Raw genomic sequence first — 26,816 nt, 5'->3', positions numbered from 1 at the left:
TTTATGTAATACAAGGGATCTAAATTCATCACTCTGTGTTCTGGTGCTTCATTAGCAAAATTGCTTTAAATGTTGAAATGTTGAAGGTTTTTGGTAATCATAAATATCAATAGCTTGTTGAGCAGTATATTTTTTTCTTTGTTAAATGAGTCTAATGCAAGTACTTTTTAATCAAATATTTTGTCCCAGAATCTTTTAACTTATCTCGTGAAGATTCATAATGACATAAAAATGCTGCTTAGGTCAACAAATGGATCTGTAATATGTTGTAGACTTTCATATCTGGGGGATCTTGTGAGCTATCTGAAACCTGTGTGCAATAACACCACAACAAGATATGCAGAAATGTTTTTGCTGACTCATAACGGCAGGTGGATCTTGGCCAGTAAAGACATGGATCGTTATTTTTATGTTGGGGGAAATAGGAGGTGAAATAGATGAGTCCCTTAGAGTTTTGCTGTTGAAAACCCCAAGCTCTTGAGAACCAGTAAAACTCAGAGCATATCAGAACCTTCAAAAGCAGTAATTAAGCATTTGGTATTTTCAGGGCAGGACAGTAGGTTCAACTTCACTGGAATACTTGAAGAGTGTTGTGGCTATTTATTTATTTATTTATTTATTTTTAACTCAGCGTTAACTGGTCATTACATGGTGAAGACCTGAACAAATGGATCGACTTACAACGTGTCAGAACCTTTATAGTTTTAGAAAGGTCTATTCATATGGTCTGCTCATTCATATGTAGCTACTGTGACTCGTTTTGGTTCAGGTAGTTGCCCTAAGCCTTGCCTGTCCATTAGTAAGTGCTTAAATACATTATTGTGGTTTTAAAACTGAGACAAATGCATATTCAAGAGGTATCGTTTTGTCTTCAATGAGTGAAGTAGCCTGTTTTTCTGAGCTGGCCATGAGATTTATTCACAGATGGTCTTGAAAACATCAAGAAGCAAGAAAAACTGAAATATTACTTATTATCTCTGCTTTCCTCTTTCCGTTTTCCTGACTTCCCAAACACTAATTTTCACATTGGCAACTGTAGTCATACTTGTAATTCTTTGGTCAAGTGTTTGATGATATAAAAGTTGAGTATTTTAGGAAGAGTCTTCACAAATAATGATTTCTGAGCAGACCATGTATTCCTTCAAGCTATTCTGCTTCTTTCATTCACAAATGTAATTGTGTGAAGCAAATTTTGAGCTAATGTATTTGAGCTCATTTAATATAAAAAGGCTCTAATTGCTTCCAGCAAGAAAATAAGATCATCCATAGGGAGACTGCCTGGAAAGAGAGAATTCCTGTTTGCCTTGTGAATCAGAGCCAGTTTGGGGATTAGAACCCTAAGACTCCCTTCTGCCACGCTCCCTTTAATGGTCAGTAAAGCTGTCTGTTAAAGGCCTAACTTCTTTAAACAGCAGTGTAAGGTCCTTGTGTTGCTAGAGAATCACAGGCTGACATTAGGGTCAGTGTTCAAGCAATCACTCGTCTATCTGAAGGCAGCTGGCTGTCTGGAAGGAGTGATGACAAACTTGAGTTTGTCACGAGACAATTAGTCTTTTGAATATGGGGGTAGTCAGGAATATTGTAAGATATTAAAATAGAAAGAAAGATGGACTCCCCCACTGTCAGTTCTTCAAAATCTTTTTTTTTTTCCCCAACTCCTGATATGCTTATTTTCTACTTGTTCTTAGCTTTGTAAAAATACTTTTTGCATACAGTCGTTTTATAAAAATGTATACTTACTGGACTTGTGTTTCCAATGAAGACATAAGAAGAAATCTTATGAGCTCATGTCAGTTTGAGTACCCAGTCGCAACTGAGATGATCAGTTCAAACGTTCTTCTCACACCTTCCCCATCCAAATGCCCTTTCTTGCAGTGTGCTGCATGGCAAATCATTATTTTTGTCTATATAGACAAATGCCTTCTATGGGAAATGTGTGTTTATTTATTTACTTATTATCTTTTAGACAATTCTTAGTATTTGAGTTAGGTTGTTTCCCATACAGAACAATGCATTCCTCTTTAACTCTGTCAAGAGAAAATAACTTATGGCTAGGAGCTACAGTATACTTGCTACTCCTCTGCTTCTCCTGTTTTCTTTTATCCGAACACTGCAGATCTGTGGTAATTATCATGTTATTAGCCTGAGGAAAATATATCTTGAGGGAGTATCTGTGCCTTTAGTAGAGACATCAACTCAAGGGCACGTTTCTGTTTCACAGATCAGAAATATAAATAATTTTAATCACTTTTATGAAGATATATGTATGTGTTTCTATAGTGAAGCCACTCACAAAAAGGCAGTGTTTTTAACTTCTATGATGTATTAGCTTGAAAATGGAAAGACTCAAACCAGAACACGATGACTATTTTTATTTAGCTCTCATTGTTTTATTTAACACTTTTCTTTTTCTTCTACATGTTTTTATATGGACTTCTTGTTTGCAATCAGGCAAATAGTACATTCTGTGATGTGCAGTTCCATATATTTTCTGTTGCCTATAAAATGCAATGCCTTTTCCTACCCTTCTGCCACAACCACAGGAATATCAAGCTCAAGTAGAAGAAATGAGGCTGATGATGAATCAATTAGAAGAGGATCTGATTTCAGCTCGCAGGCGTAGTGATCTTTATGAGTCGGAGTTAAGAGAGTCCCGAATGGCAGCTGAAGAATTTAAACGTAAAGCTACTGAATGTCACAACAAATTGCAAAAGGTAGTTTAAGGCTTCATGGGAGAGGGGGGTTGATGCTTGCTTGCTTTTCTAGTGTTATTTTACACACACAAGTTGTATGCGAGTTCTCTAAAGATTAGTGTGGCATTGCACAACTAATACAGAAAGTCTTTCGGTTCTACTCTTGAAACAGCATAATTAATGCTTTGTGTAACTGCTTGTGTTTAATTTGCATGAGGTGATGCCTGGATAGAAAACCAGGGCACTAAAACTTTTCCTGAGACTTTTATATATTTTATATTTAAGTTACAGGTTAAAGATCAAGGAAAAAATGAAGCAGGAGAGTTGTATTGCAAATTAGAGAAGGTATGCTACTTTAATGTCCTGGAGTTTGCTTCCTGGGTCTTTTGTACTATGCACAGAAACGAAGAATGTCTTTGATTAGCCAGTGGCATTCACAGCCTCACATCCTCCCCCCGCTATCCCTGCACACACACCCACAGCCCCTTTTTTTCTGGAGTTTTTGTTCTTGGTGTGGCTCATTATTATTACTGATTTGATATAAAGCTCCTTTCTGGTGTCCTGTGCTTGATGGGTTGTGCTCTCAAGTAAGGCAAAGACAGGCCATTATGTTTAATCTGAATTTGTCGTTGTGATACATAAGAGTTTTGTTCATGAATAGAAAATAAATAGAAATAGAAAAAAAAAATAAAATAGAAAATCAAAAATAAAAATAACGCTGAGTATAGCCTGTCACATTGAACAATCTAGTTGGTGACAAAAATATGAAAACAACTAGAGGTTAATAAAATGGGAGCGGATTTGCGAAGGGATGTTTTGGGCATTGGAATTTATAGGGAGAAACAAAGATTTTTAAAAAGTGAACTAAAATAAATAAGGTATCATAAGTCGAGAGAATTTTCTCTGTTTGGTTTTACCACTTGCCTTTCCCGTCCTCGTTCCCTCCCCCTCACCCCACTTCTTTCTATTTAACTGTAGATCAACACAGAGCAGCAGGCCAAAATCCAGGAGCTGCAGGAAAAGCTGACAAAGGTAATGTCTGGGTGGTGACAGTGAATTTTCCACGAGATTTTCCAGTGAAACCTTAATGCAGAGGAGGGATGCACTTTGTTTTATCCTCAAAAATAGAATTAGTCATAGCATGGGGGATGATAAGGAAAAGGGGGTGGGAGCTGGTATCTGAAATCATTGGTGTTCTCGATATGCTTTTGGTTCTTGAGACATGTCAACAGTGTTTATTTTTACAAATGAAGCTGAGTCAGAACTGGAGTAGTGTAGAGAAATTCTAATTAGAAAGGCCAGTTTGGGTGTGTTGTATGCAATGCACTGGCCCCATGCTTCTGAAGACAAATCTTTTTATCTCACTAGTGTAAAAAAAAAAAAAAAGTTGGATTTGATTTAGTGTCCCAGCAAAGTCTCTTTTAATTGCAAAATCATTTTCCAGTTAAGTTATTTATGGTAAAATGGTTGAATTATAAGGCTTCACAACAGAATTAAAATACATCAATGATACAAGCTGAAGGAAGTACATTAAATATAATGTTTGCAATTGTGGTCAGTCAGTCACTGAGAACAATGTGAGAACCTGTTTGTTCTAGATCTTATGCTTTTTTGGGGGATCTTTTATCAGAAAAGAAAAAGGTTGTCATAACAATCCACCGAGAGAACTTTATCCTCACCTTGACAGCTGCTCAGAAAGGGCATTTCCAAGGGTTAGTGGACCATTTCCAAAGGTCTGAGATATGAACAGACAGTCAAAACTATTTAGAAATTTTATTTTTAATATTTCAACGTGGACTTGTTTTATCCTCTTTTTCTCTTTTAATTAATTCTATTATCAATTATCAGGAGGCCAAAAGGTTATTTTCCTAATGTTTTAGCAGGAATATTTTGTGAGCCCTTTGCAAAAACTTGAGCTGAATTTAGGGGCACACTTCATAATACACAGTGAAAACTAGAAATTGCAGTACAGCAAGACAAATGTGTAGATCTGGATTTTCTGTTTTTTATGAAACAGAAAAGAATTAGCTAACAGAAATTAGAATTTGGGTTCCTGAACGTTTGTAGGCTGTCTTAATTTTAGACTGCTAGGTCAAAGTTCCGTAGCAATTTTGGACAGTACATTGACCATCTTGAGGTTACAAATTTTTGTATGTGTGTGTTTCTTAAATTTTTTTTTCTTTAAATTGGACCTAGGCTGTGAAGGCTAGCTCAGAGGCAACAGAACTTCTCCAGAATATCCGTCAAGCAAAGGAGAGAGCTGAGAAGGAGTTAGAGAAACTGCAAAATCGGGAGGATTCTAATGAAAGCATGAAGAAGAAATTGCTTGAAGCAGAGGTGAATGGAGAATATCTAGCTAGTATAAATTAGTTCCTGGGATGTGTCTGGGAACCCTCATCTGGATGACTGTAAACAACTTGTATTCCTGTAACTCTTAACAAGAAAGAGACGTTAGACATTAATCCATTTTTAATTAATTAAAGTTTTAATTATTTAATTTGAGGAAAACTTACTGAGGTTGATTTCATTTTCAGTGAGGAGCCAATAAGGACTTGTGGTTAGGATGAGGGATTTGAGCCATGATGAGGTTTTCAAATATAAAAGACCGCTCATTGCTCTGTGGTAATGCAAAGTTGGTTAGCCTAAATAACAGTTAATAATTGCTCTGCAGGAGCGGCGCCATTCTCTGGAGAATCAAGTGAAGAGATTAGAGACTGTGGAACGAAGAGAAAACCGTCTAAAGGAAGATATTCAGACTAAATCTCAACAGATTCAACAGATGGCAGAAAAAATTCTGGTGAGCAGAGGTGAAAATGAAAGATGAAGGTTAAAAGCTGGTAAAAAAAAAAAAAAAAAAAAGAGTAAAAATGGAAGAGAAGACATAGAATCACATTGAATAAAGTGGAAATTGTTGAATAAAGGGTAAAGGGATTGCTTTTGTATACAATAATACTGTTAAACCTTAAGTTTGCAAATTCTGTTTGCGCCTTTAGTTACAATCTAACTCCTGTACCTGTAATCTTAAGACTATGAAATTCTAATTGTCTAAGTAGAAGCACTTAAAAGTCAACTTATCAGTATTTTAATTAATTACCTAATGTTTTGTTTCAGAACAGGATACTGTACAGGACACTGGAATAATAAAAGCATTGATATCTAGATTTTAAACTAAATTGCAAAAGGATTTTAGTGGTCAAGTCTACCTGAAGTGCTTATAGCTTGTAGCGGAAAGAAATAAGTCATCTAAACTGTTCTTCTCCAAAGATAATATTTGTCAGGAATCCGTTTCCACAGCTTTGTTGGCAATTTCTTGTTTCTCTCCTTGTTAAACCTATTAAGACTTTATAGTCAGTTGGTACCTGAGTCTACAGTGAACCAAACGGATGGTGTCTCTAATACTTTTGCTTCCCTGGGAGAGGAAGCATAATCTTGGAGCAATTACATTGATTTCCATTTCTTTCTGTGTTGCTAATATGATAAGGACAAAAAGGTATTACTTTTTCTTGGTAGTAATTCTGAGCATAGACAGACCTGAGGAAGGCCAAATGGAAATATAAAAAAGAACCATGTTTGGACAAGCATGACCCATGCATGTTCTGAGTAATAGCTGCACAGGCAAACTTTAGCATCAGAATATCTGAAGGGTCTCAAGAAAACGTAGAATCAGATCTTTGGTGGGGGAGTTTCTTTCAAACTGTTTTGATAACATCAGTGCATGCTAAGTAGGAGACTATGGGCACAGAGACAACTTTACGTTTAGAAATAGTGAAAAACTTCAAATAGTTTCATAAGCCTCTTTTGTATATATGGGGATTGTTCCTTGGTTTCAATTATGTTTTCTGTGGAGGGAAATCCAGAAGGAAATGCAGAAATACCTAACTAATTGTTTTACTCCATGGGATATGTTTAGCAGTTCTCATAGACAGTTTCAATGGACTTCTGACAGAATGTTGGATAGTCTTTCCTAGTCCCTTGCATCTCGGATTTGGGAGCCATGGGTAATACCTTTCTTTTCTCCGCTTCTGCCCTCTTCATTCCCTCAAGTTGATCTCCTCAAACACTTTTGACATTTCTTGGTATAGAAAGGACAGAAAGATAGCAAAGGAGCTGGCAATACAGAATACAATTAAATAGAATTGTATAGAATAAGGTAGAAATTGTTGAATAAGTTGGATTGGTTTTGTGTACTACTCCTTTAGTGGTATTTTAGAAGACTTGCTGATTTGTCTGTAGAGAATTAAATAAGAAGTAAGAAATAAGTTAGGGAAGATACTACTTGAAAGAGTAGATCATGGCTATGATGCTAATAACAATTGAAAGTTACAGCTACATAGAGAACAGTGAGAACTGGAACGGTTAGAGATTACCTTTTAAGCCCACACTGGCTGTTAAGTGCCACTTCAGAAGCTGGTGAATCTTCTACAATATGAGCAGTCTGATGCTGGTAGCTTTGAAGCTGCTGCTGATCTGGTTGTCTGATTCTATGCCAGGACCTGAAACGTGTGGGCTTCTGGAGGAGGTGAATTGTCCTTCTTGTTGCTGGGAGACATATTTCAATTGCAAAAAGCAGCAATCTCCATTCCTTGCAGAAGTGTCGGGTACCAGGCACTGTAGATGACCTACTTTTGGTGAACTTCCTTTTTGATTTTCACTTCTGGAAAAAGAGGTCTACTGCAAATACTGGAGCGAGGAAGTCTTAGTATGTTTTCAAGATGAGAGAGGGAAGAGAGAAAATATGGAAAATGCTCAAGTAGAAATATCAGGAAATTTTCCTGTGCTGTGCAGTAGTGGGGGTAGGCAGGAGACCTGGATGCATCCCAAAAACTGAACTTGTCTGTGCAACAGTCAGCCCAGTGGTCGTGAATGACAGACCTGGATCTGCATGTTGTACTGAAGAAATTGTTAGGATGGCAAATATGAAAATGAAGGAGCATAAAGCTCTAAGCTCAGCTTTTGTGAGGTGTCATGTTGAAAGGTGTTTATAGATAAATCCCCAATAATATATGCAGACAGCAGAATGTTCCTCGTACTAAAACAGCTAATTTTGGAGATGCAGAATTATCGAAGTCCTTACTGTGCACAGCTAAAACTATCAGCTATGAGGTAAAGAGGTTAAAAATACTCTGGTACCATCTACTATGTATATTGCATCCTGTACTTCTCATTTTCCAAGTAATTTATAAACAGTTATTCTGACAACACTCATCTGAGAAATGTGGCAAAGTAAATACTATTCCCACTCTATGAATATAGAATGAAAAGCAGAGACAGCAATACCCCGTTATTGAGTCCTTCTGTGAGAAAACAAGTGAGAGACCTTGATAAAAATAGGTCTGAACTTCCTGTGATGCCACTGCGGCTATAAAGTGTTTATAACCACTTGTTTTCATTAAACATGCTTGGCCTGTCTTTGGGAATAAGCTACTGGGAAACAAATTCTTATTATGGAAGTAGAAAACATTGTCTTCAGCAGTGTGTTGGCTCTGCAGTGGATGGGTCAGCAGCAATAATGCAAGGCTTAAAACTGATCACATACTGCTCTTACGTCATTTCACTGACAGCCATGGTCCAGAGATTTTCATAGTGGGGAGTCTTAAAAATGACAACAAATATGCACTACCTGTGCAACCCATACGCACAACACCTATTTCTTTGTCTGAATATGAATCTCTGCTACTTTTAGGAGCTGGAAGAAAAGCATCGCGAGGCTCAGATTGCAGCACAACATCTGGAGTTGCAGCTGAAACAAAAGGAGCAATTCTATGAAGAAAAACTCAAAGTAAAATATCTTATCTTCCTACAAGCTTTTGTGGTTAGAATGGGTTCAGGGAAAAACTGTTGCCTTTAGGCTTTTCTTTGTCTTATGAGTTGCCTTCTTGCTTACTGCTGCTGAAATCTTCAGAGAGAATAGTGAAAAATGAGTGAGTTTTTCTTCTAGTCCACGTTATTATACCTCATCTGTTTTTAACATTGTATTAAAACAGGTGACATTTGAAATCAGAATTACAGAGACCAGTTGCTGATTGTAACTTGTTCATTGCTGACTAAATAATTCTTTCTTAATGGTGTTGGATCTATCATCCTGAAAAAGATTTCAGTTCCTACTGATGATTTTCTGATTTATTTAAGAGTATTCATACAGCCTACCTGCAAGTTTTAAATTCAGTAAATAATAGAGCGTTTCTGAATTTCCATCTTCATGGAGCTGTAACATCTGCCAAGAAGCGAGCGAAACCACCCACTTTGTTTTTGTCTTTTCCAGGGTAGCATAAGACTTTAACATACAGTTAGAAATAGAATTATAGACACGATCTAAAACTAGGAAAAACAAATTGGGAAATGGGAGTATGTGCTGTAGTTAAGGATTTTTCTATAGAATCTACAGTGCGTCAGCCAGTAAATGCATTTTGTAAGGATCTTTGTTTCTACTAAACATAATCTATTTTCAGCAATTTTTCTCTATTACCTTTACCTAGGACTTTACTTTTACATTTTAGCTTAAATATGTGAGGATGTAGTATTTAAGAGGAAAGAAGGAATTCCTGTGGGAGAAACATGATGGGAAAACAAAAAAAAAGAAAGATTTCCTGGCAGATCAGAGCATGTCTGTTCAGTAATGAGAGGAGGCTGACAGAAAGCAGGAGGAAGCAGAAGTAGATCTTGGGTAAAGGAGAAGTGCTGACATAAAAACTGGAGAACAAGATAGGGCTTGGGAAAAAAGTTAAAAGAAAAAGAGACAGAGAGATGGTGATTTATGGAATCATACGATATAGGGTTTAGTAGATCAGGAAGCTAGACGAAAGAATTTCAAGACATTGAATGTTTATGACTGGGACATTAAAGAGTATCCTGAGAGATACTGATGAAGCAAGCTCTAATAAGAGCCATGTCCATAATAGTTCTTTGTGCCTTTGAAAACTGTCCTTGAAGGAAATGACATTCAGTTTAACAACCAATTTAAAATTCTGGACTTGTGTACAGAACACACATACCTTAAAAAAAAAAAAAAAAAAAAAAAAGGAAGATAAGAAGACAGTTAATTTACTTTAGTCCTGTTCCTAATGACAGATGTTTGTGTCACAAAAAGAAATCTTACCTCTTTGGTGTCTCTGACCTGAAGAATTCGTGGGGTCTCAGTTACGTTCTCATGCATATTTACAGAACTTAAAAATCACTTTTGAGCCATGTTGTTAGGGCAACCAAAGGATGCACAATTCTTTACCTCCTCTGCCTTATACACTGGGATACGGGTTTTTTTATTTGTTTTCTGTTGCAGTACTCTGGAATATTTCTTGAGCATAGATTATACATTATTATTATTATTGTTGTTGTTATTATTATTATTTATTGTCTCATGTCTTCAAAAAACACCATCATTAAATTCAGTCATCAGAGGTAACTGAGGGAGCATTCTTTTTTGGAATTTGCTGTTCCAGGGTTTCATGCCATCGCTTCCTGGGTCTAATGTTGCTTGAGATGTGATGAATTCCTTAAAAAGTCTGTCTTTCTTGATGATTTTCTCTCTGCTTGCCCTCTGCCCAGTGAAATGGATATAATTTAGATAAAATAAGTATCTTCATTTAGGTTTTGGAAAATCAGATGAAGAAAGATCTTGCTGATAAGGAAGCACTTGAGAATATGCTCAGAAGACATGAAGAAGAAGCACGTGAGAAATGTAAAGTCCTGGCTGAACAGAAGGCGGTATGTGTAGTTGAATTGGAAATCAAAGTGTTTGAAGAGTAGCTTTTTGAGGCTGTGATTTCTAAGCAAGATAATCTTGTTAGAGGTTTCTCATTATTCCTGTCTTGAAGGAAATGTACTGATTAAAAGCTATTTTAAAGATGTTGATTTTATTACAAGGAATCTTCAAGAATACTTTCTGAAAATGGCTGCATAAGTTGCTGTATACCACTCATTTTGTGCACTGACCTAATGATTGTTTTTCCCTAATATTTAAGCAGTGGAAAGCAGCACCAAACAGCTCCAGTAATTGTATATGTGATACTATTTTTCTTGGTCATTTGATCAATATTCTTTTATTTTTGTTTCTGGAAATTCTGAGACTTCTTTGTTTTTAAACATTGCTTTTAAAATCACTTCCATTGTGCAGTCTCAAAGGCATGTTGCTCTGTTTCAGATGATCAATGCAATGGATTCAAAGATTAGGTCACTGGAGCAAAGAATAGTGGAATTGTCTGAGGCCAATAAACTGGCAGCAAATAGCAGCCTTTTTACCCAGAGGAACATGTAAGTACAGCAACCGCTATCATATTGGTCACTACTGAACATTTCTCAGTGAGATCTGTTCTCAAAATGTTAAAGTTATTCTTTGTTACAGGCTTGTTGCACTTCCTTGCTTGTTTTCCTGTAATGCAGAAAATGTGCTTGTTCTCCAAATAGCTTTGGTTCTCTGCTTATTTTGTGTTTTCCGAAATGTGACAAGCAAAACTGATTTGTATTACAGTGTCTACTTTGGAGCCTTTCTTGAGGTTGGTGCTTTATGCAGGTTTACCAAACATTAAATGAATACCAATACATTAAATATCTAACCTCTATAGAAGCATATATTCTTATTTAACATGCATATTGTTAATATATTTATATTTTCCTCGGTTCTTGTGGAAGTTACTCAGTGTTGAAATTGAAAACATTACATACCTTTCATTGTAAACATTCTGTCCCACCCAATGGCTGAGAAAACAAAATGAAAACTGGATTTTAAGCCAAGAGTTTTCCTGTATGTTTTTGAATTGCTGTTTGAAAGAGTGAGATCTTTTTTACTGCAATGGGCAGAAATAATGTGGAACAGGAGATATCTCAGCTTCAACTTCAGAATGATGTTTCAATTCAGTTTTTCTACATAACTCAGCTAGTACTCGAGTATATTTGTTGTTCTCTCAACTTGAGCCTCTCTTTAGTTCTCCTCATCAATGACCAGTGTAATAGTTCAGTATTTTAGGGGATACTACTGGACAAACTCTAATGTCATCTTGTGTTGCTGTGTCATCAGCAATTATTCTTGTGGTGAATTTTTCTTGTTTATTAACACAGAGGAAGTCTTGGACCTTTTCTCTTTTGTGTCTTCCTGTCTATTTGAACTTCATTTTGCTGTTCATTTTAGTTCAGTTTCTTTATTGTCTTTAAAATGCTTTTCCTTCCTAAATGATATAGACATTCTACTTGAAGTACAGGAAGAAGCACAGATTGTTCGATATGCCTTGCAAGATAGGGCTAAAGTAGTATATGCTCTTACTGAGTTAAAAGATTCATCACGTTTGGCTGTCTGCATAAATGTTTTCAGTGTCCATCAACTGCTGGATGCAATGTTAGGCAGTATCTCTGTGGGCAGCTCTTGGACAGATTCACTTATAATATTGAATAGAATCAAGCAAGATTGAATTTTGGCGCAGAATTGTTTTGTTTTTGATCTTTTCAGGGCTGATTATGCCTCCAGATTTGTAGTGGCTCCAATTTTTGTTATATTTCAAATATCTGGCAAGTTATTCTGGCTTGAACAGCCAAAAATATCCACAGAAGTAACTGAAAAAATTAACTGAGTTGCTTTATGCTCCAGATGACTTCTAGTTAATCACCCAGGAAATCTGTTGAGGTGGCAAAAGCCATAACTCACCTTCAGCCTGAAATAAAACACAAGCAGTATCTCAACATGTACCTGGGAAGCATATGCAAAGTAGTCATCGCTGCTGAAATGAGTGTAAGAACTCAGCTGAGATAGATGCGTCCTCTGATAGCAGGACACTTTCCTTGAGATGAATAGATAACAAGAAAAAAATATAATAATGCTTTAAAAAAAGGCTGAATAGTTTATGGTAAGAAATATTGTCAAATAACTTAATTTTGCAGGATTGGTAGGTAATATTACAGAATCAACGTCATTTTAAGAAAAAAATGCTTTATTATGCCCATGTTTATATATGCAGATAGCTAGTGAGTTTCTTCTTATTTTATGAATTGTGGTGGTGAATATGTATAAATCTGTTGGACTTCATTTTGAATCTACAAAAGCTACAACTAATCTGAGCATGTTTGAAGAGATGAACTAGTGATTAAACCTTTCAAAGGCTTGTGGAACTTGGTTAGCTTTTGTTCTTCCAGTATCTGAGTACCTGAGCAGGCAGCCCAGGAACCAGTAGAAAGCAAAATAACTGTGATTGACAGCTCTTGCTGCCAATAGTCTGTAGAGATAAATAAAAAGAAAAAAGAGAAAACGGGGAGAAAAAAAAAGTGACTAGGATTTTGTGTGCAAAGCACAAAAATGTGAGTCAGAAGACAAGTTCCATTTTTACTTTTGTTAAGTCTTCCTATTTGATCTTGGGCAACCCACATAATTTCTCTGGAATTGGATTAATAACAGTTTATCTCACAGTGAACTTCTTAAAATATTAATTCATTAATATATGTAAAGCTTTGTGAGATTTCTAAATAGAAAGCACCCTGAGGCAGAATTTTCCAATGCATGATAAAATGTTTCCAGGAGTTGTAAATAACGTAGGGGTGTTTTTTGTTTGTTTGTTATGCATGAGGATATGCATTTCAAATTCTAATTGCTGCTTTTAGCAGATATTGCCAGCTCTCAAAATTCTTATGCACACAAGTAATTATTTTCATTCACTTTATAGATGGAGACTTTGATCAGAGACAACAAAGCTTTGCTTCAATATAGGTCAAGTTTAGAACTTGTTCTGGGTCCATTACAGCTTTAAAGAACAAACAAACTAAACACCCCTCCAAAAAAAAAAAAAAAAGTGAACCATAGGATTTCCTTATCTCATGGAAATATATAATGTGAAAACAACTATTCTTAGCATTTATTTTTCCTGCGTAGGAAAATACATAACAAGAAATTGGTGAAATGAAAGCAATTAAGTACAGCTTAAATACTGTTGTAGACAACCACATGTAGAACTTATTTTTCTGTGCAACTTGCAAATATGAAATATTTGTGCTCTGGGCATATGTCAATGAATCCACTAGTATGTAGATGTTTTGCAGATGGTAATAGAGTTAGATGGTAATAGAGTACAAGGGTGTAGAATTTAGACTATTAACTAACTGTTCTACTTAATAGGGAGCTTGTGGTGTGTTCTTCCCGACTTCACTCCAGTGAAAGGACATATTTTAAGGACATTTCATGTTTGTCACTTGTGTTTTTCTCCTGTCAGGAAAGCCCAGGAGGAGATGATTTCAGAGCTCAGGCAACAGAAGTTCTACTTGGAAACACAAGCTGGAAAGTTAGAGGCCCAGAATCGAAAGTTAGAGGAACAATTGGAGAAGATGAGTCACCAAGATCACACTGACAAGAACCGCCTGCTGGAGTTAGAGACTAGGCTACGAGAGGTGAAGGCTTGGGTTTAATCCTTCCCAATGTATCCCATTTGCTTTAATGTAACCCATTTGGACTATTATAGTAACAGGTAGAAATAAGCTGTCGTAGTTCTATGTATCTTAAAAATGCTGTTTTAAGATGTAATTATTTATTATAGTCTAGCAGTATGTTCCCCCCAGAGGTTATTATTTTTTTAATTTTCATTACAATTTTCAATAAAAAAATAATAACAAAATAAAAAAGATTGCTCATTAGAATAAGTATTAAGCTTTTAGATCATCTTGCTATCTCAGAGTATAATTTTTTTGTACAATGTCCTTATAATGTTTTCTAGCTAGAGTGGTAATGGGGTAGAGAAATAAAGCTTTACTTAAAGAATCTACAGAATAGAAATCAAACGGCACTACAGAAGTGCTATAAGAACACAGGAGTTGTATTGCTTCATGCACATTTTGCAAAAGTTTTTGAGAAAAATAACAGTAATATGAAAAAGTTTATTTATTTTTAAATAAATTGTGAGCTTTGCTTTATTTTTAGGTTTTTAGTTTTGTATCAACTAGTTTGGATCCACTTCAGGTCTTCTTTTTACCTTCTCCAGTCTCACTTCACTAATTTTCAGCTAAGACTGAAATTTTGCCTTTAGCTAAGAGGGTTGGATGACTAACATGTGTCCTTGTTTGGCTGGAAATTTGGTTGGGACCACTGTAAGATTTCTGTTGGTCTTGTCTTGCATCTGCAGCACAACAGACAGATTCACAAGGGATAGCAAACAGCCTGAAGAAGGTATTAAGGTTTGGAATTGATTTTGAGCACTGAGATCTGTTCTGCTGCTTTTTCATTTCTTATCCATTTCTGGAAATGACATGTTTATCACTGAGGATGCCTCAAGAAAACCCAGAGCAAGGGGATTTGGTTGGTTTCTTCAAAAAGAATCTAAATGTCTACATGCACATAAAGATTACTATTGATGTTTATGCCTAAAGATTCTTAAATAAAATAACTTCAGTGAAGAAAGATCATCACAAACCACTTCAGCTTTTCTGCTTTTTATATCAACATATAATATGTGATATTTGAGTCACAGCTGGAGCTGTTCTTGTGCCCATATTTTCATTTAAAAATGCCATATTGTTTTTGATCTTTTCCAAAGCAAACAAGTTATTTTTATTAGGCAGTAGGCAATGCTGCATCCTTGACTTCTCAGTCACTTAAGCAATCTGTGAAGATGTGATTTTGGGATAGAAATGGCAATGTCATCCTAAAGTGAGGTTTGAAATGAGATTACATTGCTTGTATTTTCTTTGTTAGTAACTTATATCTGGATGCTGCTTTTGCATTCTTCAGGTTGGTCTAGAGCATGAAGAACAAAAGCTGGAACTCAAAAGGCAGTTGACAGAATTGCAGCTGACGCTCCAGGAGCGGGAATCTCAAATTACTGGGCTGCAGGCTGCACGGACAGCCCTGGAGAATCAGCTCCGTGAAGCCAAAACTGAACTAGAAGAGACTACAGCTGAGGCAGAGGAAGAGATTCAAGCTCTCACGGTGAGCCCTGAAATTGGCACTCGATTAGAATTATTTAGGTGCACATTTCATAATGAAGTTAAATATCAATTTTTACTATATAATTTTTTTAATTTTCAGAAGAAGACATGAATTATGCCTTGTGTTAATAGAGGCAGGAATGGCTAAAATGTCAAACTTTCTCTTATTATCGTTAACCATGTGTGCTTCCTATTAGTGGTTGATTGGTGCCAAAACTGCTTGACTCTTTGCAAGTGCGTTACTGATTTGTGATGAGGTAAAAGTTGCATATGAAGTTGTTATTGACAGAGTTCTGCTCTTTTATTTACTTATTTAAATAATTTATCACAAGTTTGAAGGTACTTGATGATCATAAATGATTTGATGATTTCTTTCTACGAGTTAACCTGCTTTATACTTGCTTTGGAAAAAAAAAATAAATCCTATGAAAATAATGGTAACAACACCCTAATTTTATTCCACACTAATTTTATTTCATTAAAAATTGTCACCTGTATCCTACAGTCTCTGGTGGGGTGTGTGAATGCTATAAAGGATAAAAGAAATTCCTTCCTTCCCCCTCTTTCCCTCCCAGGAAACAAAATTCTAAATTATATGCTGCTGGTTGCTGTCTCTTGAATACAAAAAGATGCTTTCACAGTGCTTGATTCTAAGAAATATTTTCTTCAGAAAGGATTCTCAGGGCAGTGGGGGGAGAGAGAGGAGAGAAGTGTATGACCTGCTACTTCGACTGACAGCTAACCCTCATTGAAGAAGCAGCCTTCAATGACCTCTGAATCCAGTTATTTTGAAGTGTTGAAAATGTGCATTCTCTTGCTGCAGTGATATTTGATAAAAGAACTATTATTCTGGATATTTCTGCCATTGCTGTTTTTTAGAAGGGATAGTAGGCTTTGCTGAGATAGTGCTTCTATTAGATTGATGCTTTCAGTGGGTGAATGGGGGTATTATGCAGAGCTGTTCTTAAGCAGGTATGTGCTGGGAAAGCACGGCAGCAATACCAGGCCGTAAGAGAAACTGAACAGAACATGGCTGGCATCGGTTTCTTCCTGCTCAAAATTGAGGTCATCTTCCTCCCAGCTGAAAGCTTTGCATAACTGCTAATATCACTGCTAACAGGATAATGATGTGCTTGATGTCTTTACCCTATGCTACCAGTGAAACAGATGAATGTATATGACCTGTGTTCACGCAGTTACTGCTTCTGCTAATTAGGCAAAATAGTAGTGCTTTTGGACCAGCTGTTGTAAGATAGTCGAGTTCAGTGGGCTTGGAGAATTTCTGATATGGAATTTTTGTATATACTTTTTTATTTTTCACATTGTGGTAAGGTAATTTTTTAGCTCTCATATTTGATTTCTGCTAAAGAGTTTGTCCTGTTTAGTCTCTTGGCTCTAACAAAAATGTTCTGAATAAAGAAAGGTAGCTGGTGCACTAGAGCTAGTGCACTGACCTTTCATTTGTTAAGGTTTCAGATAGCATATGATATTTTACACTTGTTAAATCACTTTGTTAGTCTAAATTAATTTTGAGAGGGGCCATGAGGCTGAAACAAGAACTTTTGCTTTGTCATGCTTTGCTTGTAAATGAGGAGGTAAAATGGTGCATGCAATACTGCTTTCTTTAAAATAAGCATTTGCCCTTTTCAGTGCTTTGGATGCTGTGTTCCAAAGAATTGATTATTGTGTTTCACCACTGCTGCTTAGAGAGGTTTAGGATTAAATGGTACTTCATGGTAGGATTCAGGTAGATTGGCAGAGCTGTTTGGGATAGCTTGCATAATGCTTCATTGTAGTTTTTCTTTGCAAGCATTAAATTGTATGCGGTATTTATTTTATACAAAACAATGATCTGGGTATGGAAGTAAAAGCAACTCATGAATGTACAAACTTAACATGGAATCTATATATCATCAGGTGACCATTTATGATGGAACTTTTTATATAATTCAGCTCCTGAGTTTGTACATTTTCCTAAAGCAGTTCAGAATTAGGAGCATTTGATTAAGTAGGATGTGACTTTTGCTAATCAGTTCTTTGCCACTACAGAGTGCTTTCATAGTGTGCAGCATCTGCCTTCCAAACTTTGCTTGCTGGTAGATTGTTCTGCAGTTTGTTTAGCAACAGCTGTTGGATTCTAATTCTAATGTATGAAAAATTGATGATTAACTTCTTACCTCCTTTAGGCACATAGAGATGAAATCCAGCGTAAATTTGAAGCCCTTCGTAATAGCTGCACAGTGAGTATTAAATACAGATCATTGAATTATTTTGAAATTAAGGATAAGGAACTAAACAATTTACTGATTTACTCCTTGATGACATTAGTTACTAATGTGGACTCCTGTCTTCAAGGTGTTAGTAGGAGATAGTGATTGGATTTGATTCCTTTTAGGCTTTAGGTAAACCTCACTTGTGAGGTTTTATTTGGATTATGAAATTAATACTATTCTTCTTTTTGGAGAAGAAAGAAAATTAAAATATCTCATTGCAGTGCAGCTAATAAGAATGGTGTAGCAGCTGCAAAAGCGATTGTAGGTAAAGATTTTTTCTACTCTCAAGGAGAAGGAAAGATCTACCTGTCCAAATCCTGAGCTGCATTGTAGATCTAGGCCAGAGTGAATGGGAGAGCATTTATGCTACTCTGGGTTTTAAGGAGGATTTCAAGCCTGTTTGAAGAGACAAGAAAATTTATGGTTCCAGATGATGCAATGACATGTGGTCATCTGCTCAAAGAGCAGAAAGGACTCTAGGATCTTAATTTGCACCTTATATTGCTTGAGATCTTTTGATGTGTTTTTGTATTCATTTCATCAGTCCAGGAGAGATGTCCTAGGCTTTGTGTATTAGTAGGTATTCCTGCAGATTACCACTATCATCAAACTTGCTTATGATGCTTGATGAGAACATCTGACTTCCAATGACATGAACTGCAGAAGTGTTGAGTCTTCTGGATCAGCATTGGTTGCTGATCTCCTTAGGCTTTTTCTCCTTACACCACCCTGTAAGCAAGGCTTAACTGCTGTTTTTTTATCTCGATTGTTTCCCCACTTCCAGTAATTTCCTCAAACCTATTATTTTTTTTATGCTGTAGGACTAAATAAAGGATTAAATAAGTATCTAACGGTTAAGTTTTCATCTTTCAAAAATATCTTTTAAGAGTTATTCTGTTCCCCTCAGTTACTCTTCAGCACTAAGCAGTGCTTAACTTCTCTTCTGTTAATAGAATATCACTATATTCTGTTGAAGGAATGAGGAAGTAGAGCTCACCAAAATGTATTAACCTCCATCTAAAAGAAAGTCTGCAAAAGAAACTTTGCTTTTTGTAGTCCTCTTCACTTGCTCAAGTTGATATTTTGGTTCCATATGTGTTGTCGTGTATCCTACATCCATAGCTATTTTTTCTGTTCTTTTGTTCTGTCTTGGCCTTTGTAAAGAATGACAGCTTTCTATGAAAATACTTATGTGATCTGCATGCAGGCAAAAATCAGTTGCGTGGAAAATCTGTACCTTCTTTTCGCTGCGTGGTAGGCTGCCTTTCAGAGGTTGTAACTCATTATCTCACTGTTGTAGGATTTTGGCTCCATAAGTGTGGCGAGCAATCTCCAGCAGAGAGGAGTGACCCATAGGATTACAAGAATGTCAAGAGCTTTGAATGTTCTGCATGAAAAGATTTTAAATGTTGTGCATTGTATGCCCTTTAGTGGGATAAGTGGGATCAGGCATCAGAAAACATCTTCATCAATAAGAAATTAATGAAACAGTTCCTACATGAATAATACATGCTCATCATACATTCTCTTTCCAGCCTGGGAGAATGTATGTATAATTTAATTGACCATGGATAGAAACTTTCTCTGTTGTAGTTCTAGCTGTCCATCCTCTTTACAGTGGGGCCATTGAGATAAATGATAGGACAGCCTTCTGTTGACAGTGAGGGATCAGGTAACGTTTATTATGGTGTCTTCACCAGATATTTCAACCTTATTTTAATTGAATAGTGACCGATATGATGCAGGTTTCTCTTCGTGGTGACCATTTGATTCTAATGGAAGGTGGTTAGAATATATACTCGTTTTAAAATAGCACTTCAAGAGAATAATTGTAATATGATGCTACTTATGCAGCATAGCAATGAGTAGGTTTATTCTTTTAGCAAGTTTTTAAAATACATCCATTTTGAGGTGAAACAAACTCCTTGAGCTATTCTGGCAAACTTAGTATGGTATGGAATTAATTTTTGGTATGGAATTCTGGTATGGAATAAATTTTTAGTTAATCTTATTAAGTAACCCAGGACAGCATAAGAAAAAATGAAAATAAGATTAGAGAGGGAAAAAAGTACATCATTGAATGACTGCAGTACTTTGATATTTTTCTTAGTGTTCGAAAGATAAATAAAAATACTCTACTTCTGTACTCTAGCTTTACAAAGGTCACAGCTTCCAGTTATAGAGGAGGCTCACACCTCAAATGTGCATCTGCTTTCCTTGTACTCCAATTGCACTTCTGTCCTTTCTTTTGCTGAGGCCTCTGACCCAAGTCAATACTCTTTTAGGTTCTCCTATTTTTAAATTTGCTGTCTTTTGTGGTGTGTACATAAAGACCATTTCTATATTGTTGGTCTTAATTTCTTACGTCTTTCTGAGTTCATATTTAATTGCTTTGAAGCTTTGCATTGTTTTATCTTGTAACATATCTTTTTTTTTTTTTTTTTTTTTTACTGTTGAGGTCAAAAAAAAAAAAGCTTTTGCTTTCTTGTACAAAGACCTCAGTTGTGCAAAAAATAATAAGATACATAATTACAATAAAGATTGCAAATTGTAGCACCTGCTCTACACACATACAGATGCACATGGCTACACATGAAGAGTGATATTTTATCATGATCTTCTCACAATTATAGTTTATCCAGCAAATCTGTTGAGGGGGTGAAGGACTAGTTCCCTACCTTTAAAGAATTGTTCTATCAAAAATATTAACCATATGATCTATTTGAGTTTTAAAATTCAAGTTATTTCCCTGGCAATCAGCAAGAACACTTGAAATAAAATACATTTTCTTAAATAGGAAGATTTACATTTCTGTCAGTTGTTTCCATCTGGATTTTAATTATGGCTTGTTGTTGGATCATCAGCACATTTGATGTTAAAAATGATACTAAGTTATCTAAGTAATCATAGAATTCTTTCAAAAAGAAAACATTCAGTAAGGAAGTGGCAATGTCTATAAAAAAATAGAAGAAAATTTATCTCATAAAGTATTTACAATCAGCTTAGTATAAAATACTATTGCTGTTCCAGGAATCCACTGCCTGAATCTTTATTTTTTTTCAGGTATAGGCTATTGCTTTTACTCTAGAAAGGAGAATGCCATTTTTAGTACTAATTGGATAGTGCACTTCCATTTATTCAAGATTTCACCATTAAAGTAAGGTTTATCTCCCCTCCCTGAGGTTCCTTTGTGATTGTCTTGTGTTGCTATCATAAGCATTGAGATGCTTGATTCTGCACTTGTCTATGAGATGGGATAGTGGGGCATTAAAACTACAACAAGCCTTAGGCACACATACCACTTTAGTCATGCACGAAGTCCTTCTGACTTGAGTATGAGATCCTGACCCACATTGGCTCAATTAGCTGGCATACAGGAAAAAATCTTTACATATTCTTGAGAACTTCCAAAATTATATTCAGGCATGTTACATACTTTGCTAAATTATCTCTTGGAGTGAAGAGATCTTGCCCACTGTAACAAGGCTAATACCCAGGCAAAAAGTTTTATATGGCTTAGTTAAATTTGAAAAACAAACAAACAAACAAGAATATCCACACACATACATACATGCACTCACGTATGTATATTTACGTTATTAGCTGTTGGTTGGGAGGGGTTGTTCCTGATTTTAATTTCACAGAAAATGTTATGACAGCTGCTTCTTATAGGCAAAAATGGAGCGTTGTAGTTTTTGTATCTAACAAAAAGTCTGAGACTTTTAGGGTGTTGCTGTGGTGTTAATGGGGCCTTCTTTATGGACAACATCATCATGCTTTGAGGACAGGTTCATGGTTAGAAGAGGCAGCTAATCTTCTGAGGACTAGGATTGAGGAGTACAGGAGTGTATGTTTTAAGACTGAATTGTTGTGGGAAGGAAGGGAACCCAGACCATGCAGTGTCCTCCTGCTTTGCAGCTCCTAATGAGCGATGTCCCCCAAGCTAAGCTGTGTTGTATTTTTGGAGACTGAGATCTCTCACAGTGTAAGGTATGTTTCAAGTCGCAGAAGTTCTCTGATTATGGGAAGAGGACAAAAGCAAGGAGTTGATTATTAAATATCCATCATACAGGAAGACACACAAGCTTGTCTGCATACAAGTCTGCATCTGTGGCTGTGGTCATGAAGAGGCTCGGTAATTTTCAGCTAGAACAGCTTGGTATCTCAGGTCCAAATGCAAATAGGTTAAGACGAAGTGAAGCTGGTGCCTGCTCCACATTCTCCTCATGATAATTTAGGGGTGAGAGATGGCTTTTTCTTTTTTCTTCCTTCTGACAGCTAACTTTCTGGTAAAGCTCAGTGATGGTGGGGGGAGTGGAAATGGGTAGGGTAAAACTATGCATTAGTTTAGAAGTTCTGAATTAAGATTGTACTAAAGATTGAATTAAACCCCAGAGAACGTACTGCTGATGGCATTCTGAAGCAGTTAACCTTGGTGTGTCCTAACGTTTTCCTGCACATTTGTCAGTAGCATCTGAGAACTGAGACATCTTCCTGAAGGATCTGAATAAGGTTTTGGAGAAGGTTGCGAACTGTAGTTGGGAGTATTCTAGAACTGCTTCCTTTCTTTCTTTCCCTCATTATTTTGCCTGTGGTTTTGACACATGGAGCGTGTGGATTAAATTTTGTACATTGTGTCTGATATACAAACGTAATCTTCACAGTCCTGAACTGCTGACTGCTATACAATTTAATTTGTGATCTCTGGCTGGAGAAGTTTTTTGCGCCAGATATAATACCTCTGTGTAATCTCACAATATAGAAAACACTGCCTCTCTGATACCATGCAGTGGGGAGGGAATTGTGCTGAATATAATCACTTTGCTGAAGAGTTGTTATGCTTGGGATGCTCCATAATATTTAAGAATGAGATACCATCTTCTATACCAATATAAAGATAAATTGTGTGCTTAGAAAAGATAAATTGTGTGCTTAGATGTAGCATGTATTGAACAGTCTGTCAAGATTAGCGTGGTCCAGTTAGATTATAATCACAATCTTCTGTATTTGCTGTGATGAAGATGTTCATAGATTGAGGAGAAAATTTCAGTGGCTTTGTGAGAGGTGATACAGTGCCACAGATAAGGCTGCCTGTACTGCCTGGAAGTGCTTTTCGAAGTTTTCAAGTATTTAGTTGTTTTAAATTTGAAGACTTTTGTAATTTCAGAAGGTTATAACAGTGGATATAATAGTGTTTCCTTGTAGGCTTTCCTTTAATATACTTACAAATTTAAATCCAGCATAGCTCAGGTTTTTGTTTGTTTGTTTGTTTTGCCTGGGGATTTCCTTAACTAAAAAGAAAAATACCTAAAACTATTGACTCTCTTCAGTTACAGGATTCTGGTATAGTTTGTGTGTATGTATGCCTAAGATGATATCTACTATCACATGTGTTTTCCTGATCTGTTTTCTTCCTTCTTGGTTCATAGGACAGTCATTTACATCACACCTTGCCCCATTTTCCTGTGACACTATTACCTGTCACCATTTAGGCTTTACAGTATTTATAAATTCTGTAACCTTATCGGGTTATATATATCAATAGATAGGTTTTTTAAATTTAGTCAATAAATTTTCCCTTTCTACATGAAAAAAATGGATATTATACTGAGAAGAACCAATTATCTCTCTTTAAAATAAATAAATACAGTTTATCTATCTAGATTACGTTACATAGGTTATAATATATTTGGAATTTAAGACAAGCCATTTAGGAATTTTTGATAAATAAACAGTTAGGAAAATCTTCAAGAGAGATGATCACATTACTACTTCTGGAACCCTTCCTTCTTAATTGCTTAGTTCTTTGTCTGAAATTTTCCAGAAATATCCTACTAGATTAAATGTAACAGTGAAATACCGGGTGGTTTAATTTCAGTTATGTCTAGAGAAAGAAGTCAGAATCTTAGAACTTAGAATAAAGGTCAATGGGAGCTTAGCTTCCAGTCCTAAAGGGATAAAACTGACTTGAAATACAGCTAATTTTAAATATGAGTCAAGTAGTTTGAAGTATTAGATCTGCATGCCACCTTATTCATTTTGTTTCCATCCCATCTCTACTTTCTTCTATTTCAAAAATAGCTTAATATGCTTTATAGAAAGTACTTGCATTAGTTTATGCAATGAAAGTGGAAGAAACCTTAGCTGTATAACAGGTTCCGTAAAATTCCCAAGATACGTGGTGTAATTAAACATAAAATAAAAATAGAAGAAAAAGAAACAGATTATCTGATCTGGCAGCTAGTAGAAATTACAATGTCATTTGTAAAAATGGTAGGTAAAACACTGGAAAAGCAAGCATTTTGTTTAAGTATATTTGCAAGCTTTTATCCCTACAGCAATACGACACTAAGACATCCTTATGATACAGTCTGGGTTCTTCAAAAACTTGATGCATGATACAGAATAAAATGCATATTTTGAACAGTAAGACTGCTCAAGGAACAACCACATGATCAGATTTTCATCAGCAATGTTGTATTTTAGATTATGAATCACTTTGATTTGACCCAACACATGGGAATCTCCCCTTCACCCAGCGGGGAGTAATGGCAGTTGGACTTTTTCTGCCAACAGTTTAAAAATCAAATGACGTTAATTTAGATCTAGGAGAGGCATGGTAAAAGGCAGCCAATATATGTGTTACAGATTCTTCAAAACGAAATGGTTGTCATCTTTCCAGATAGCTGAGAAGAGACGTATGTGCTATGCTCTACTGCTTTATATATTTAAGTGCTTGGCTTGTGTAGGAAATTGGAACATTTAAATTTGAATGTGTGGCCAACTGTGTTCTGGGATTTTAGTTTGTCCCATTTAATGAAGTATATTATTCACTTTTCTTTGACATCTAGGCAAAAATGCCTCTTGAACAGATTTAGTTGAATGTTAATTGTTTCTGAAATTCTATTTATTAAGCTGTTTTCAAGATTATTCTGAGGATCCTTTCCCTTCTGTTGTGATGACATTGCTTTTCAGTTAGGCAGAGGTACAGGTATTCATCCATCCAGTGTTTATGGCCTTTCATTCATAAAAATGAAAAGGGATTGTAAAAAGGGCCCGCTGTTGTTTGTATTTGTCTTTAAAATGAAGGGGAATGTGGTTTAAAGCATCATAGTTTAATGCTATTCTGATTTAACAAATGGATGGTTGCACTTCATTAAAGGCAAGGCTATTGTGCTTGTTGAGGTTTTGCTTTTCACTGATTTTCTATTAGTCTGTTGTGCTGCCGTGTTTTTTTCTTTCTTCATATATCCTATGCTGATGTCGCTTGGATAAAATATTTCTTGCATTTTTCCACTTTTTCTGGCTATATATAGTGCTACTTATAGTAATCTAAACAACATTTCTAGGAAGATTCATCAGATTATACTGCCTTTATTGCACCTCTTACTCAGTTTTCTTAAATATCATGCTTCAAAAGTCTCTATGAGAAACGTTAGCCTCATTTCACTTAAGGGGAAATTGAGGCAAAAAAGATGAGTTGCTTTGGCAGAGGCACACTGAGTCAGCAGGAGATCTGAGAATACAACCAGAACTCCTGACTCCCAACACAATACTTTATTATTTGAGAGAGAACTGTCACGTTTAAATTGCATTGGAGCATATTTATACTGTAAACCCAATCAAAAATAATTCACAGCATTTTGCGTAAGAAACAAAGCTATTCCTAATCTAAGTACACTCCCATGCATAAAATCTGCCATTATAATATAGCCTGCGTGTAAATCTGCAAAAGAAAGCATCTTGTATTGTCTGCTTGCTGAGCAATAAATGGTTCTGCAAGAGGAGAACACTTTTTCTATAAAGCTGTACTCACTGACATATAATCCAATTTATTTTTATTTCTAGGTGATAACAGATTTGGAAGAGCAGCTGAACCAGCTCAGTGAAGACAATGCAGAACTGAACAATCAGAATTTCTTCTTGTCCAAACAACTTGATGAGGCCTCAGGGGCCAATGATGAGGTTGTCCAGTTGCGAAGTGAAGTTGACCATCTCCGTCGAGAGATCACGGAGAGAGAGATGCAGCTTACCAGTCAGAAACAAGTAAGCAACATAAATCTGGAATCACAGTCGAGCTAGATGATTATCTGAAATGCTAAAAATTCTTTTAAATCTGAAAGCCTGCAGGGAATGAATATGCCTCTAGGGGCGATTGGACCGATTATTGTTTAAGCCTTCCTTCCCCATGTACTTGAATGAATTGAAATTTTTTGTTATTTCCCTTTGTTTTTTTTATGCAATTTTATTTAGATGCTTAGCACTGTGAGGTTATTGTAACTTAGAATTATTTGTTTTAAGTTTGTGACCCTGGCAATTCCAAAATCTTCATAATGTGATAGAAATGACATTAAAGGCAATCACAAGTAAATGTATGGAAGCCTTGAAATAAATGGGTTGTGATTTACCAGCTAATGTTTGCTGCCAATTTGCATGTACTGTAAGTTAAATGGTAAGGCTGAAGCTTAAAGTGCATGCTTGATGTGGGATGTGAGAATTGATAGGAGGATTTATTTTTAGACTATGGAGGCCTTGAAGACAACATGTACAATGCTGGAAGAGCAAGTAATGGACTTGGAGGCCCTGAATGATGAACTCTTGGAGAAAGAGCGTCAGTGGGAAGCATGGAGAAACGTTCTAGGGGATGAGAAGTCTCAGTTTGAATGTCGTGTCAGAGAGTTGCAGAGGATGCTGGATACTGAGAAACAGAGCAGGTCTTTTCTCTCTCTATTGCACGTTTTTATTAACTTGTATGAGCTTCTACAAAGCATTTTTAGAATAGGATATGGGAGTTGGAACTAAATATAAATTCTTGTGAGGTAGTTCTAAAAATGGTATACTAGTTAATAGTCATTCACCAGTAATATTATTCCTTTTGTTTCTTTACAAGTGAGCAATTCAAGGGGAATGGTATTTATCATTGCAATTTATAAAAGTCTTGCTTTTCTTTTACTTCTACTTT

The 26,816-nt window shown here is 36.0% G+C and overlaps 1 protein-coding gene across 8 annotated transcripts in view; it reads left to right on the top strand.

Annotated features, from left to right (window-relative positions):
* CIT (citron rho-interacting serine/threonine kinase) overlaps positions 1-26,816 on the top strand; it is a 72,996-nt gene that overhangs the window by 26,305 nt on the left and 19,875 nt on the right. For 7 of the 8 annotated variants that reach the window (XM_032199346.1, XM_032199345.1, XM_032199344.1 and 4 more), the window contains 13 exons: positions 2,544-2,714; positions 2,985-3,038; positions 3,672-3,725; positions 4,890-5,030; positions 5,365-5,490; positions 8,377-8,472; positions 10,278-10,394; positions 10,831-10,940; positions 13,877-14,051; positions 15,385-15,582; positions 17,768-17,821; positions 25,703-25,900; positions 26,375-26,568. In XM_032199346.1, coding sequence (XP_032055237.1) covers positions 2,544-2,714; positions 2,985-3,038; positions 3,672-3,725; positions 4,890-5,030; positions 5,365-5,490; positions 8,377-8,472; positions 10,278-10,394; positions 10,831-10,940; positions 13,877-14,051; positions 15,385-15,582; positions 17,768-17,821; positions 25,703-25,900; positions 26,375-26,568 — 1,688 coding nt within the window. Of the gene's footprint in view, positions 1-2,543; positions 2,715-2,978; positions 3,039-3,671; positions 3,726-4,889; positions 5,031-5,364; positions 5,491-8,376; positions 8,473-10,277; positions 10,395-10,830; positions 10,941-13,876; positions 14,052-15,384; positions 15,583-17,767; positions 17,822-25,702; positions 25,901-26,374; positions 26,569-26,816 lie in introns of all 8 variants that reach the window. The other variant, XM_032199340.1, reaches the window with a different exon arrangement.

This window comes from Aythya fuligula, chromosome 17 (genome assembly GCF_009819795.1).
Source record: "Aythya fuligula isolate bAytFul2 chromosome 17, bAytFul2.pri, whole genome shotgun sequence".
NCBI classification, from domain to species: domain Eukaryota; kingdom Metazoa; phylum Chordata; class Aves; order Anseriformes; family Anatidae; genus Aythya; species Aythya fuligula.
This window is presented reverse-complemented; position numbering and strand designations above follow the sequence as displayed.